This window comes from Poecilia formosa, unplaced genomic scaffold (genome assembly GCF_000485575.1).
Source record: "Poecilia formosa unplaced genomic scaffold, Poecilia_formosa-5.1.2 Scaffold151, whole genome shotgun sequence".
Taxonomy (NCBI): Eukaryota; Metazoa; Chordata; class Actinopteri; order Cyprinodontiformes; family Poeciliidae; genus Poecilia; species Poecilia formosa.
This window is the reverse complement of record NW_006800090.1, coordinates 461,682-476,085: the sequence shown is the minus strand read 5'-3', so window position 1 is coordinate 476,085 and position 14,404 is coordinate 461,682. Positions and strand designations below refer to the sequence as shown.

The 14,404-nt window shown below is 40.8% G+C and overlaps 1 protein-coding gene across 17 annotated transcripts in view; it reads right to left on the bottom strand.

Moving 5' to 3' along the window:
• LOC103146054 (receptor-type tyrosine-protein phosphatase F) overlaps positions 1–14,404 on the bottom strand; it is a 238,871-nt gene that overhangs the window by 91,243 nt on the left and 133,224 nt on the right. For 9 of the 17 annotated variants that reach the window (XM_016677236.1, XM_016677243.1, XM_016677239.1 and 6 more), the window contains 3 exons: positions 13,589–13,777; positions 11,280–11,297; positions 7,027–7,137 (listed from right to left, as the gene is read on the bottom strand). In XM_016677236.1, coding sequence (XP_016532722.1) covers positions 7,027–7,137; positions 11,280–11,297; positions 13,589–13,777 — 318 coding nt within the window. The remainder of the gene's footprint in view (positions 1–7,026; positions 7,138–11,279; positions 11,298–13,588; positions 13,778–14,404) is intronic. The other 8 variants (XM_016677240.1, XM_016677242.1, XM_016677249.1 and 5 more) reach the window with 1 other exon arrangement.

The window sequence follows — 14,404 nt, the reverse complement described above, 5'->3', positions numbered from 1 at the left end:
TGTAACAGATCAGACTGATTTCTGATCACTGTGAAAATATTGTGGGTAGCTAACTATTAGCTGCTAATCATGCTAACATTAGCATGTGCTTCACAACTTTTTGTCAGCACTTAACGCCTGTTTTTCAGTTTTTAAAACGACTTTGGATTGTACTTAATTATCTCTAGTTCCAAATCTAAAATAATTTTGTCCAGCAATCCTTAAGTGGTTATAACTTTATGCTGACTGCAAATATCTCTGTTACAATAAATTACCTATAAATACTATTGTGGCGAGATCGTATTATTTGAAAAATGAAAAGTCTATCTTTGAGTGTAGAAACTGGCAACACTTTTAAATAGTGTTTAATGAGCAGAAAATCAGAAAAAGAAATAAAAATGTAAAGGGTTCACATCCACATTAGAGCCAGGCAGTAACAACTACAAGAATACCAATACTTGCTAAGAGTTAGCCTCCAATGCTAATGTTAACATTTTGGTTTTTAGCTATGAGAGTTAAACAATGTATTTCAAGGGTTTTCTAATGTGAACTACATTTAATTCAATAGCTAAAATTTCGTAGCGACATGCATTGTGTAAATAAATCAACATCCTAGGTTAAACAGGAAATCTGTAAAACATTTTGAGTAGATTAAACCGTTACCCTATTTATTAAGGAGGCAATTTTCTATGATTTCTGTTATGAACTGAGATTAAAAAAAAAGATTATATGGACGAGTTAAATCTAAAATGAGCTTTTGGACACTGACTAGAGATTCTTTAAAACAGCTTGTGAAGCGTTTGTTCGTATAGACAAATAATTTGTCATTTTTACGATTCCCAAAGATATTCCTGGAGCATTGTCTCATTCTCATGAACAAAACATCGTGAGCTAAATGTACCGCTACACCTGTGAGTCACAGAAAGACTGGGAGATGTTTTTGTCTTTGCATTAGTCCATAATGTGACCACGACATCCTTCAGTCTCCAGGTGGAAGCTGCCCACGCTGGTAAAACAGACGTAATCCCCAGAGAAAGGCTTTGTCAGCTCCAACACCCATGTCCCTCAGTGGGAGAGCCGGGGTGTTGCTGCCTAAATACCTGACAAATCCGGTTGCCACCTGAATACCCAAGTAATCCATCACACACCTCTGATGGCCCTACACAGGCGGATGGAAAGCCTAGCAGTGAAAGCCGCTGTAGCTGTTGGTGGATACAGTCAACAGGAAGGACACGGGCGGGCGCGGTGAGGAAGAACGCTAATACAACGGAGGGCTAATAATGACTTAAGCTAACTGCTCGGGGACTCCTTTATATGTTTAGGCAAGACTAATTGAAACACACTTTGGAGGAGTGGCAATGGAAAGCATGCAAGAGCTGTAAAGGGATCCATGCAAATACGTGGACAACAGCACACAATTGAACTGCGAGGATTAGGGAGAGTTATTAATAATGTATTCATCTCTAGGGGAAAAGGATACCTGTGTTTTCACCACAGGAGGTGGGTATGGGAGGAGTGAGGGAGTGGACCTTTCTCTGAAAAATCTGCATTAATGGGGAGGAAGGGACAGAAAGTGAAAATGACCAACCTCCGCGCTGATCTTTTTGTGGGTGAAGTGATTTGATGAAGGTGACCGATGGGATGAGAAAGATGCAAAGTGAAGAGGAAGACAAACAGTGAAACAGACAGGTGCTTTTAATACACAGAGGAGGTAAGTGACATGGTACAGATCGCAAGATGATTCACACCCCTTAAACACTTTTCCATCTCGTCTTGTCACAAACACAAACTTGGTGCATGATAGGTAAGTGGAAGGAAAAGCGTTTTGCTTTAAAACTCTTACAAATGCAGCATCATATTCAACACCATTTACTCCGATACCCCGTAAATAAAACCCAGTGCTACTGATTAGCTTTTGAAAAACAGAAAAGCAACCACTCAGGATAATGCTGCCACCGCAACGTGTGTGTTTAGGTAGCAGATGTGAACATGTTTGCCATGTCTGGATTTGATTCAGGGAATCAGAGTAAAGACGTTTTACATTTTTACTTGTCAAATCTTCTGTTTGATTAACCTTCCACATACTATGCATTATTTTGTGCAGCTTTGTTAGTTAAGATCCCTATAAAACTCACTGATGTTTGTGGTTGTAAAATCACAAAATGGGAATAAATTAAGGGGTCTAAATCCAGGATCAAGGAAAAAAACAGAAAACACAGATTTCTTAGCTAAATTGTGATTTAAAATAAGTAAGTTCAAACATCTTTAATCAAACTTTTATCAAAAATTCCCCCTTCAAAGTACAATCTTATTATAATTCACAATGAATTTGTACCTTTTATCTTCTTGAGCATATGCTGATGTCAGTGTTACTAAATATGCTCTTGTTCTTCTTCGCCCCCCGTCATAAATCTGACCTGAATTGACCACATTCCAAGTTTCCCTCCGTGAGACACACACACATACACACACACATAAAACAGCATCGAGATATTTTGGTGAGGAAAAAAAAAAAAACCCAGCTGCAGTACTTTATCCTCGGTGACATATTGACATGTCACATGGATATATGAAAGAGTGCCAGCAGACAGAAGCTGACATCCCTCCTCCGTTGTGGGATAAACGCTTGACAAATGAGCGCTCAAGCACGATCACAGCGCGCCGTGTGCTTCAGCCCACGTTGATGGAGTCCTCCCTTTTTAGAGGAGGGTCACAGAGAGCGACCTGCAGCTGCACACCTTCAAACACGGTCACAGTCCTTAATGGATATCGAGGAAAAGGACATACTGTAAATTGATACAAACACAACGGGAAAAACAATAGATGAGCACGCTCTTCGCCCTCAAACAACCCCCCCACCATCGTCGTCTCCTTCAGTCTTACTCCTCCCACACGCTAATATGAGGACATCACTCTCTGGTGGCTCTAAAATGTCAAGTGGTGACGGTGGAGCAGGCGGCGTGTTTGTGTACCCGCAGAAAGGAATCGGATCAGGTGGTGACAGAGCAGGAAGGGGGGGGAGAAAAAAACACATCCAGGGATACAAAACACCAAACCCTAACGAGAACATTTAATGCATGTCTGACAGGTGTGTGTTTATGTGTGTGTGTGGTTGGGTTTCACTTGTGGTTTGCTGCACGACACCTTGAAAAATCCCCACTTTGAGTTGTACACAAACATAAATAAATAAAAAAAAAAAGATAAAATGTTTAATTTAAACATCAAAGTTTTCTAGCTCTAACATGAATTAATTGATCAACTCTTCGGTAACAGCACCATGTAGTAAAATGAATCTCAAATGCAGCGGCTTGCAAAAGTATACGCAACTCTTCATGTTTTTTCACATTTTGAAATGTTACAGCCACTAATTGTAATGTTTGTTTGTTTGTTTTAGCTGTGAGCTAAAAGGAAACGAATTCATGGATCTCGACATTTCTCCTAAACCTCTACTGTTAACACTCAGTCACAACTACAAAGAAAGGATGGTGGTGGCAGCATCATGCCGTGGGGATAAATGTGTAAACAGGGTTAAAGTTTGACCTATCATCTTAATCATTCCAGCTCCCACAGTATGATACCACCACCACCATGTTTCATGGAAGAACTGACATGTCCAGAATGAAGTGCTAAAATGGTTTAGTCAAAGTCCTAGCTTTAAGCCAATAAAGATATTCTCCCTGTATGTGACTCTGTCTTCAAGTTTCTCTGCTGAAAAGTCTCCTCGCAGCATGATGCTGCCAACACCATGTTTTACAGTGAGTGTGTTCTGTCCAGAGTAAAGCTATTGATAATCACACCCAACTGGAGTCTGTTTACTAATCAGGTGAAGTCTTAAGGTGATTTATTTAGGGGTATCACAGTAAAGGGGAATGAATGCAAACGCATGACGCTCTTTTGAAAAGTTCAAAATCATTCACGCCTTTGTGTCGATCACAAGAAAACCCAATGAATTCATTAAAGTGTGTATGTAACAAAACAAAATGGAAAAAAGATAAAGTGGAACACATACTTTTGCAAGAGCTTGAGAAAAAACACATAGTAAACAGATGCTAACAGACGCTAACTGCATCAACGATAATTACTTTTTTTTGTTGTAAAACAACAACAACAACAAAAAAAAAACCCCAAGCAAAAAACAGCAGCAGAGGAAGACAGGCATGTCAAAGGCCACCCGTCTTAAGTCGCCCAATCTAGCAGCGGAGTGATTGCGCCGCCCCGGGTCTCGTCTCTCCAGCTCCAGCGCCAGCAACAAAGACGGAGCGAAAACACGGCTGCAGCCTTTTGTTCTCCATTCCAGTCGAAAATACGTCTAAAAGGTTACGCTTGGTTTGATTTCTATCTCTCCTCTGGTGTGGCGAGGCTGGCGGAAAAAAAGCCGGGTATTAGGGCCAGTGGGTTGACAGCTACCTGGGTGGTGTTACGGAGCAGAAGGGCCCCCAGGCCCTGCTGGCGCCACGCCACACAACTACTGTAATTACCTCTGAGGGGGGAAAAAAAGCCGGTGTCTGCACCTGTGACAGACATGTACTGATTAATAGTCGAGACTTACATCCCTTCCTTGGCTCCGCCGTTTGGCTGACTACCTTCTACCTCTGTTGACATGAAAGATGTGAGCTTTTTAAGTGATGTTTAATCTGCAGATGCGATCCTTCTTCAACCTTGAAACAGGATTTCACCTTTGATTCAGAGGGAAGTTTTGTGTACGACCAGACATTTATACTGCTCGTCTGCTCAAGTGAGATAATAAATGCAACAAAAATCATTTCCCTCTCTCTCTCTTTCTCTTTTCTGGATATATGGGCCACAGTAAGCGGTAATTTACTTACTTTATCTTGATGAAAGAAAAAAAAAAGACACAAAAGACTTACTCATCCATAAAACAGGCTGCATGCTCCAGTTCTGTACGCTTTTAACGAAATTATAAAATGATATCCGAGCGTGCCCCTTTCTTACCGTGACACTTTTCGCACACTAACAACTGGAGCAGCTATTGTGTTTCATGTACATCAGCCATGCTGGTGTTATCCACAGGCGCTGACCTCGACTACTCACTCCCCTCCTATAGCAGCTTTTTCCCGCATGGCCCCAACCCCGCGCCTGCATTAGTCCGCTCACGGAGACGTTACAGCATAAACAAACTCGGGAAACCCTAGACCCCCCATCCTCGTCTTTAGAAGCTCCGGGTTTGTGCGGAAGGGAATAATGGCCCCTTTCGATACAGTCGATATAAAAAAAAGAAAGGAGGCCCCGGCGTCGGTGCCAGCGGAGGAAACGATTTCAATGCAGCTGTTTTCTCAGGGGCTGCACCTGGTTGAGTCTGCAGCCAAACTGGAGGCTGAGGTTAGCTCAGTTCATTGGAACAGAAGGAATGAGAAAAGTGCGGTGAAGACGGAGACGAACACAGGAATGGATGCAGAAAAAAAAAAAAGAAGAATAGTGGAAATGCTGGGAGTTGCACAACAGTTAGAGGAAATCCAAGTGTTTCCCACAGGGAACAATTCTGAGAAAAAGCATTTGCCCTCCTTTCAGATTGCTTCTATGTTCCCCTTTTTTTTTTGGTCACTTAAATGTTTCAGATCATCATTCATTTTAACGCCAGACAAAATTAGCCTGGATAAACCCAAAAAAGCACTTTCTTAAGAAGCTATCCAAACCAACTTGGTCCAGTGTGGAAAAGTAATTGCCCCTAAACCTAATAGCTGGTTGTGTTACTCTTGGCGAAAACAACTACCATTAAACGCCTCTTTTTCTTTTTTATTTTTGCAGAATAGATTTAATGCAGCCACAATGGAGGGTTTTGCAGCACGAACATCTTTCTTAAGGTCATACCACAGAATCACAAATTGAATTTAAGTCCAGACTTTCTCTAGGCCACTGCAAAACCTTCATGTTGGTTTCTTTTAAAGGCTTTCAGAGCTGGATTTGCAGGTGTCCTTTGGACAACTTCTCTCTGCCTTCAAACCCAAGTTATCTTGAGCTAAAGGTCGTAAACGGATGGGCGGAAACTTTCCTCCAGGATTTTCTGGTAGAGAGCAGAATTCATGATCCCATCAATTACAGCAATTCATCCACCACACACCATGCTTTATTACAGAATGTTTTGCTTTGTTTTTTCTTTTATTAAGCAGTGGTTTCGCCTTGGTTTCCTTGTTGAAACATGAACATCAGCTGAAGCATCTGAAGCCTGCAGAGCTTTAGATCTTAATGCATTCTGTGTTCTGGGGTTCATGAAACCTCCTGGATGAGTCAGTGATTAACTTTTTACAGCAGACCCCACCTATTTCTGGTTCAGTGTTCACCTATTCGTCTGTGAGACTCCAAATTATTCAAGGAAAATGAGCCTAGTTTTTCACTGAGCGTATCAGACAAAAATAAATACCACTTGTGGTGCTGAAATACTTTAGCACAATAGTACTTGACATGCTATTGGTTGTCCCTCATGGAGGCGTGCTTTTTAAGACCTTTTTTAATCGTGTCGTAAGAGGCCTACTAAATGCTCTGCTCCTTCTAATGCTGCTGGCAGAAACCCTGTTCATCTAATATCTTATTTTGTATATTTAGTTTGATGCATATTAAGAATATTGCTGCTTGAACTAATAAAATTAAATAAATGCAGAATGCATTTATTAATGCAGAATAAAACAACTATAAGTGCGCCTATTTGCAGTTTTCAACTTACAGTGAGTGGTTGTGATCACTAACCCTCACTTGGGGGCTAAGGGTCACGTTTTATGCTTTCTCCATTTGTGGGTAATATTTCTGACTGTTGTTTGAAAAAGTCCCAAAGCCGTAGGAATGACTTAATGGGTTCGGTGAAAAAAGGACTAATAGATCTCATCTTTTTTAGATTTGCCGTATTTGAATGATTTGATTCTACAGGTAAAAAGAAAAATGAACTTAAAGTTATCTCAAAGTTTTCTTTGAACTGAAACATTTATGTGCAACAAAAAGCCAAAACTAGAGAAATGTGCGTGCTTTTTCACAGAACAGTATTTGAAACAGCTGAAATATCATTGATAAATAAAGGTGAGAGACGTTCGACTTTACCTCTGACGTAGAGATTGGCAGGTGCAGAGTAGCGAGTGCCGGCGTCGTTCATGGCTACACATTCGTATTTTCCCTGGTCCGACTCGTCGCTGTTCTCAATTTGCAGCGCTCCTAAATGGAGGATAGGCAAGTTTAGCCTTCTGGACAGACGACAGAAGCAATGCACATTTATTTAAACAGAATCATTCAATAGAGAGTCAGACTGACCCAGTTCACGCTCAGACATGATGGACGGGGTTTTGCAATGATGCGACACAAACAATTACATGTTCTGGCGAGTTTAAGGGAAGCTGGTGATTAAATATTAGGCCCAGTCGTGTTATGAATGAAAGCGGAGCATGTCTGACGGTCGTTTTAAATAACATGTTAAAACCATCACTGCCTCAACAACTCAAGTCAGGAAAATGTGACAGCCCCTCTACATTTATTGGACCCAAATGGAAGAAGATGAGTAAAAACCCTTAAATAATATTCATATGCTGTGGCTGTAACATAATCTCACACTGAAGATCCAGCCTTAAAAATTTCAGCACATTAAATCTACTTTTTCCATGATAAGAAGAACTTAAACCTTTATTTTCAATGGTTCCTCCAGTCAACAAATGACAATAGCACAACAAAATGTTGATTGTTGGAGAACCGCAGCCTTTATTTGTCAGTGTGAGATTTTGTTATTATGACATAGACCTGCATTTTACATATCCCTAACATGGGTAACATACCTCAATACTCCTGAAGAAGAAATGTTACTTCCTCTAAGTGTACTGATTTGTAACAACCTGCCCAAAAACATAAACACAACTCTGCGAGGAAGTGCAGTGCAGTGATCACTATGTTTCAGGTGGCAACCTGCTATTAGCTAATGTTTCATGTGAGGTTGATGAATCTCCTAAAAATGCCTAAAGACTTGTCCAACACTTTGTTCAAACGTGGGAATTTAGTGGTGAAACATATTCCAGAAAACAAGTGGAAGAAAAATATCCAAATGATTAATGGAATAAACCGTGGAAGGATCTGAACATAATGAGAACCTGGGGTATTGGGACCAAACAGCTGTGTTGCCTTAGCAAAAGCACTTATCGGCAAGGCTTAAGGGGGGGAATGCACAAAAGGGCTTTCATTTGTTAGGGAGTATAAAGCTAGAGAGCATTGGAAAATCCAAGTGAATGTGGACTTGTCTGACCTCCTGTCATCCCACATCAGAATAAGAAGACTGATGGATGAAATGATGCACAAGGCAGCACTTTCTCACATGGATAGTCACAGGGCAGTCCAGACCATAATGCCATTGGGAGTCTTTGGTATGTACAGGAGGAGATACTTTGTGCAGCGGTCTGATTCTCTCATCACAGACACAACATATTAGCAAAACCAGTAATGCTACTCTAGCTGGAAGTAAACAAGGTTTCACTCTTTCTCACACTACTGTGCCCAGAACTAGAGTCTTTTTCAACTAATCTTACCTGGAAAAGGCTGAAACCAACCTTTTCTAGCTAAAAAAATAAAAATAATAAAAAAAATAAATCTGAAAATGGATGGACGGACGGACGGACGGACGGACGGACGGACTGAGACTGATTGAATAAATTCTGAATGTATTTCTCATTACATAATTTACTTTTCCTTCTTATCTGGACATAAAAACACAAAACTGACGGCTCCTCCAGACTTTCCCATGTGAAGGAACGCTGGGTAAATGTATGACATAAGATTGTAGAAATGAGGCCATGGTGAAAGACAGGCAGGATCAAGTCTACAGTGGTGAAACAATATATCAGATATCTGACTTTCTCTTTTTTTTTTTTTTTTTTGCTGCCAGGCAACAAAATCACTGAACAGGTTAAAGCAACAATTTGTTTCTCGGCTCCTAGCAGCCGGTAGTGAAACAACTACCAGTTCAGTTAACAGTGAGAAAATTATTGACCACGTTTCACCAAGGGGAGACTCTCCTCTGCCAGATGGCTTTGATTTGTATTCACTAATCCAAGTTGTTGCAGGCATCTGAATGAAGGCCAACATGTTGCTTTAAACAAAGCATGAAAACCCCAGAGACAAGTCCAGGGGAGGGTTTTTTTTCCACTCCCCATGAACAGCCAACAGCTAATAATTTGCTATTGACTTGCAAATGGGAGACAGATGAAACAAGTCCATTTTTTTTTGACAAATTAGGAAAAGCAGCAGTGAACTTACCTGCACCGCTGTTAAAAGCGAATTAATAAAGACACAGAGAAAAGCTGGTTCTCTTAGTAGAATATATGCAGCGGGGTGATAAAAGTTCTCACGTCTCCAAAGCAGCATGGTGCTCCCACAAAAGGCGGCGAGCCACCATGCAGTTTGTAATATGACAAATAAAAAACGAAAAAAATACTCAGAATACGACGCATTTTCACGTCATGCACCATGAGATGAATGTAACAAACAGGTTCACCAACCATAGGGGATTCGACGCAAGACAAGACCGAAACAACAGAAGTAAAACAGGGGCGGAGCGGTGACATGTCGGGTGTGCGACTTCAGATCTCATGACAACACATCCCTCCGAGGTGTTTGTTCGGCTTGCTGAGCTCATCGGCGTCTGGTTCAGCGCTGACATGAACCTGCATACTAATGTCAGTGTCACCAATCTGTCAATCTGCCAGCTCTCCTGCAGGAGAAAGCAGTTTGAGCCCGAAAAAAAAAAAAAAAAAAAAACAAAGTAGAAGGTTTCTGCGTTTTGTCGAGATGCAACACTAGCAAAACGGCCTACAAGCACTCGGATATTTGTAGTTTCAGTTCTACCTAAAAGGCATCAGCTGCTTTAACGTCGACCATATATGCAGGGGTGGACATTTGGAAATTTAATTCAGCTTGTTACAGATTTCCAACTTTAAATGCAGCGTTCTTGAGTGGAAATGTGAAAAAGGACTTTCCAAAAAAAATAAAATAAAAATGTACTCCCTGTTTCCATTCAAGGGGGGCAACTCAGCTAAGGTTCTATCCAAATGTAGTCACTTCAATCTCCCATTAAGGCTGCATTAATGAGGCAGGTAAGACTCCTTTGAGAGTCTTTGCTCCCTCAGCTAAAAATCCAGAGAGAAGAGGTTCTGTTCATAAGGATCCTTTTCACATTTTGTAATGTTATTTCACTAGAATTTTACTTGATAGACCAGGAGTCTATATGACCAGTCCTCCAGTAAAACCGCTTAGCATCTTTTTGATGCATCTCTGCTCAAACACACCTGAACACATTGTAAAGGTAATTCACAATTTGGCTCAGGTGTACTAACATATTTGCTCTAGAAACTAGATAAAATATGCTTGGTAAAATTGTATGTTTTTGCAGTGTTCTGCCATCTTTACAGTTTGAAATAAAATCCAGAGTTGCCAACTGCCTCCAAAAGTCTTATAGCTACTAAATAGTCAGCAACATATAGGCAAGAACTGACTTGACTATAGGCAAGTTTTCATATCTTGCCACAGATTCCAAACTTGATTACAGTCTGGACTTTGACTAGACCACTCCATATGTTGTTTTGACTTCTAGCAACATCTTCCTCCAGTCTTTTGCTTCCTCTGATTTTTGTCCAGGATTGCCCTGCATTTATCTTCATCAACTCTAATCGGCTTCCCTGCATTCCAGAATCCCCACATCATGATGCTGCCACCCCCATGTTTCAGAGTGGTAGCTTTCCACCATATGTGGGCCACAAAAATAAAAATTTGATTTAATCTGACCATTAGAGCCTACTTTTTTTTTCATGTAAAATGGCTTTTTTTTTCTTTTTGAAGCGTGATGAACAGAGTAGACACTACAATCCAAGGCCACATTTTAAGTTTCTCTACCACTTTGAAATTATGCACTACTTTTTGTTGGTTTGCGACATAAAACCCCATTAAAACACTCCAAAGTTTATGGATATAATACAACAAAATGTGAAAAAAATTCCAGATCTGTGAGATCTTTTTTAAGGCTCTGTACCTGCTACCTTATTAAAGTGGCTCAGATTTCACACCCTCATGCACAGTGGTACGGTGCACTGCCCTTCGCACGGCGAGGTTGGTGATAATTTGTTTGTAAAGGATCAGACAGCAGACAGAACATGTCGGGGGGTCGACCAGGACACGGTGGAAACAGGGTGGGCCGATTGGCCAACAGTGAAGATGAACCCAGCGACGTGACGATGGGGGGGTGGGAGTGTAACGGGGGGCAGGTGTGGGTGGGAGGGTATGGCGTGGACGTTATGTTTTTCCAATACACCATTTGTCATTCTTACCTCTAATTGGTGTACCACCTATGTGGGAGTAATTTAGATGAAAACAGGGTTGAGAGATTAGTTAGTAATCCACTTACAACAACGGGGGAAAAGAAAACATGTCTTCTGAAGAGCAACAGATAAAGAAAATGACAGAGTAGAGGCCACCTAAATGTGATTAACAAAACTCAACACACTTAATCAATGCTACAAAATACAGCAGGTATGAATGTTGGAGAGTACAACATAAAAACAGCAAAGCCTTTGAGAAGGATCCCTTCTGTCAGACGAACCCCTTGAAATATAATATTCCCCTTTCGGCTTAAGCAGGAAACAACCCTGAACAGGCTTACTTCGCTCCACAGTAGCTTTAAATTCATACAGAAAATGTTTTAATTATGCTTTCCGATTGAAGCTGGCCTTCACTTTTTTTTGCTGCTAGTAAAAAGGACATAGGTAATTACTGAAAAGAAGGCAGAGTAAATAGGGTGATGGACAAGAAGAAGTATTTATGTCGACCTTTTTTGCAGAAAAGGAATTAGTATTTTTGCAGCATAAGATGAATCAGAGGCTTAAAAAGAAATAAAAAGTGTTATATTAACAACAACAATAATAATAATAATAATAATAACAATAACTTTGTGGGCCTTTTCTGTTCAGCCCTGGCAACAAATTAATGTGCTTCTTTTCTGCCAATGCAGAATTGGCCTCATTTCGTGTCATATTCAGTAATGTAAATCCTGATGCGGCAGCAGATGTCAGGAAAACGGTGGTGGATAAAAAGAAATGTTAGTCTGGGGGCATGGCATATCAGCACATTTTCAGGCACTCCAAATGTATGTGGGAAAAGAAAACTAATTAAAAGTTGTTGGTGGAAGTGAAAAGGGCGGAAACATCTTTTCTCTTTTTCTGCACAATTTTATCCTTGCACTAAAAATATCAAACAATTAAGTAGCTGAGTTAGTATGCAGCTTCTACTATGTTATGATTTTACAGTGTCAATAACATGGACTGCTCTAGTACATTTCCAGCTTTTCCTTAAGTGGCTATGTCATCAAATTTTCCTGCATTTTTTTTTTGTATTCATCTTCAAAATGTGTAGGATTAACTTGACCTGACTTTTTAGGCCACAAAAGGTTGTTGTAGATGGAGCAGAGACTGAGTGACGTTACAGATGGCGTCCTCAAAAATAATTGTAATTGGATTTATGTGGAGAAAAGTGAGAATTGCATTTCCTCGATTATATAAAGTAGGTTATCTTGGTGGTAATTATTCAAACTCCTCCATTTCTCATCCTTATTTTAGATGTAAGCCTTTATTTTTCACTCAAACTTGAGAGGTAAACTTTGTCATTACTGTTGTTAAGGTGGATATTGTGTTCTCCCTTGATACAAACATTCAAACTAAACATCTCCACCTTTTAGCTAGGCTTTTTTTCCCCTTTCTCTGCTGCCTTGTGTTATTTTTTCTCTCAACTTTCTCATTTAAATAACTATCTTGAGCTGCAAGTCTCAACATGTCTTTAAAAAAAGTGGGGGAAAAATAATGATATATGCCCCTAAAGTATCTATTATCTTTGACCTTTTTGCTCCTCAGACCTGCAGTCAAGTCTGACACTTCATAAGCTGCTCTTCCATTACAGAAGCCTCACAAAGTAAAACCTGCCTCTTATACAGTGGGGCTTTTACAACCACACAAAGTAAAACTAGGCTTAGAGGAGAGTCAATGACTGAACCTGCTCCAAAACCCACTAATCTATCTACCACGCACACTTCCCATCAAGCCCAGGTCAAATAAGGCTGTTTATATATCAGTGAGACTGTTAGTGTGAACAAAGAGTACCTCATTAGGTTAAGGTTGAAATCCTAGCTAATACATCATCTGCTGGCCTCATTGTGACCCAGCTGCATGTTTAAAAGGGGATTAGGGATTATTTAATAGGGTGAAATTTCCTCGCTCCGTACTTCAAAAGGTTTTAAAAGTTCATGCGTCACTGTCAAAGACTGCAGGAACACGGAGACAGTGTCATTCCAACTTCAGTAACTGTGTAAGTGAGGACTGTGTGGTTGTGAAGAATAAAAGTCTAAGAAGTCAGCAAAGTAATCAAGGTGACAACGACGAGCCGAGTAAAACTTTTCTATCCTCCGTGATGAAAGCAATGAATGAAATCATCGGTGACAACAAAGGCCTTTTGTTTTTCTCTCATTGGCCTCATGTCTTAACAGGGTGTCTGCAGGTATGCAGTGACATCTCGCACCTTGCAGCTCGGCTTTCTTGTGTTTACATCTGCAATAAGTCATGCTGAGCCACGAGATCAGATAAGTTTGTACCTGAGCGGAGCTGTTTGATGCGCCCGTTGCTGCTGTTGATGTCTACGGGGAGCATGTCCTTGTACCACGAGATCTCCGGGTCCGGGTTCCCGCCTGCGGCGCACAGCATCGTGGCGGTCCGGGTCTTCTCCACCACCTTCAGCTGAGGCCCCATGTCAATGGTGGGGAAGCCGGGCGGGATCTGGTTCTCTGAAAACGCGTTGAGAGACAGATTTCTATTAAAGAACAAATACGGAGAATAAAGAGGGAAATGTGTGTTTACAAATAGACACAGTTGTCTTTCAAAGGATGCAAGAGGAGTTCATCGGAGCTTTTCAGCTGGCAAGGTCAGAGATGAAGATGAAAGAAGAGCAAAAACACTTCAGGTGCCACAGGCCAAACAGTAATCTGAGCACATGCTCACGAACAGCTAATATTAGTGTGAGGGCACCAGGCACTACAGAGGAAAAACAGATCTGGGGCTGATTTGGATTAGATAACAACAAAAAAACAATCCTGTTAGTAGCTGATTATCATAGCAGGCTTATTACCCAGAGAGGGGAGTCTCAGGTTCAGATAGAGGAGTGATGGTTGCAATCTGCCTCTGGGCACTCAAGCATAGATGAGATGCCTCAGGCTCAGAAAACTAAATAAACCAATTTGAATAATCCAGCTCGACATAATGAATGTAATGGAATGTCCATGAAGTGATCCTTAAACCAGAATTTGGCATTCTACTAGCAGAAAGTTGTGTTTTTCGGTCTGAATCCTGTTTTAGATGTCAGCTTGACCTCATAGATGCTTGTAATATCTTTTCCAGGCCTCGGTCTAACTAAT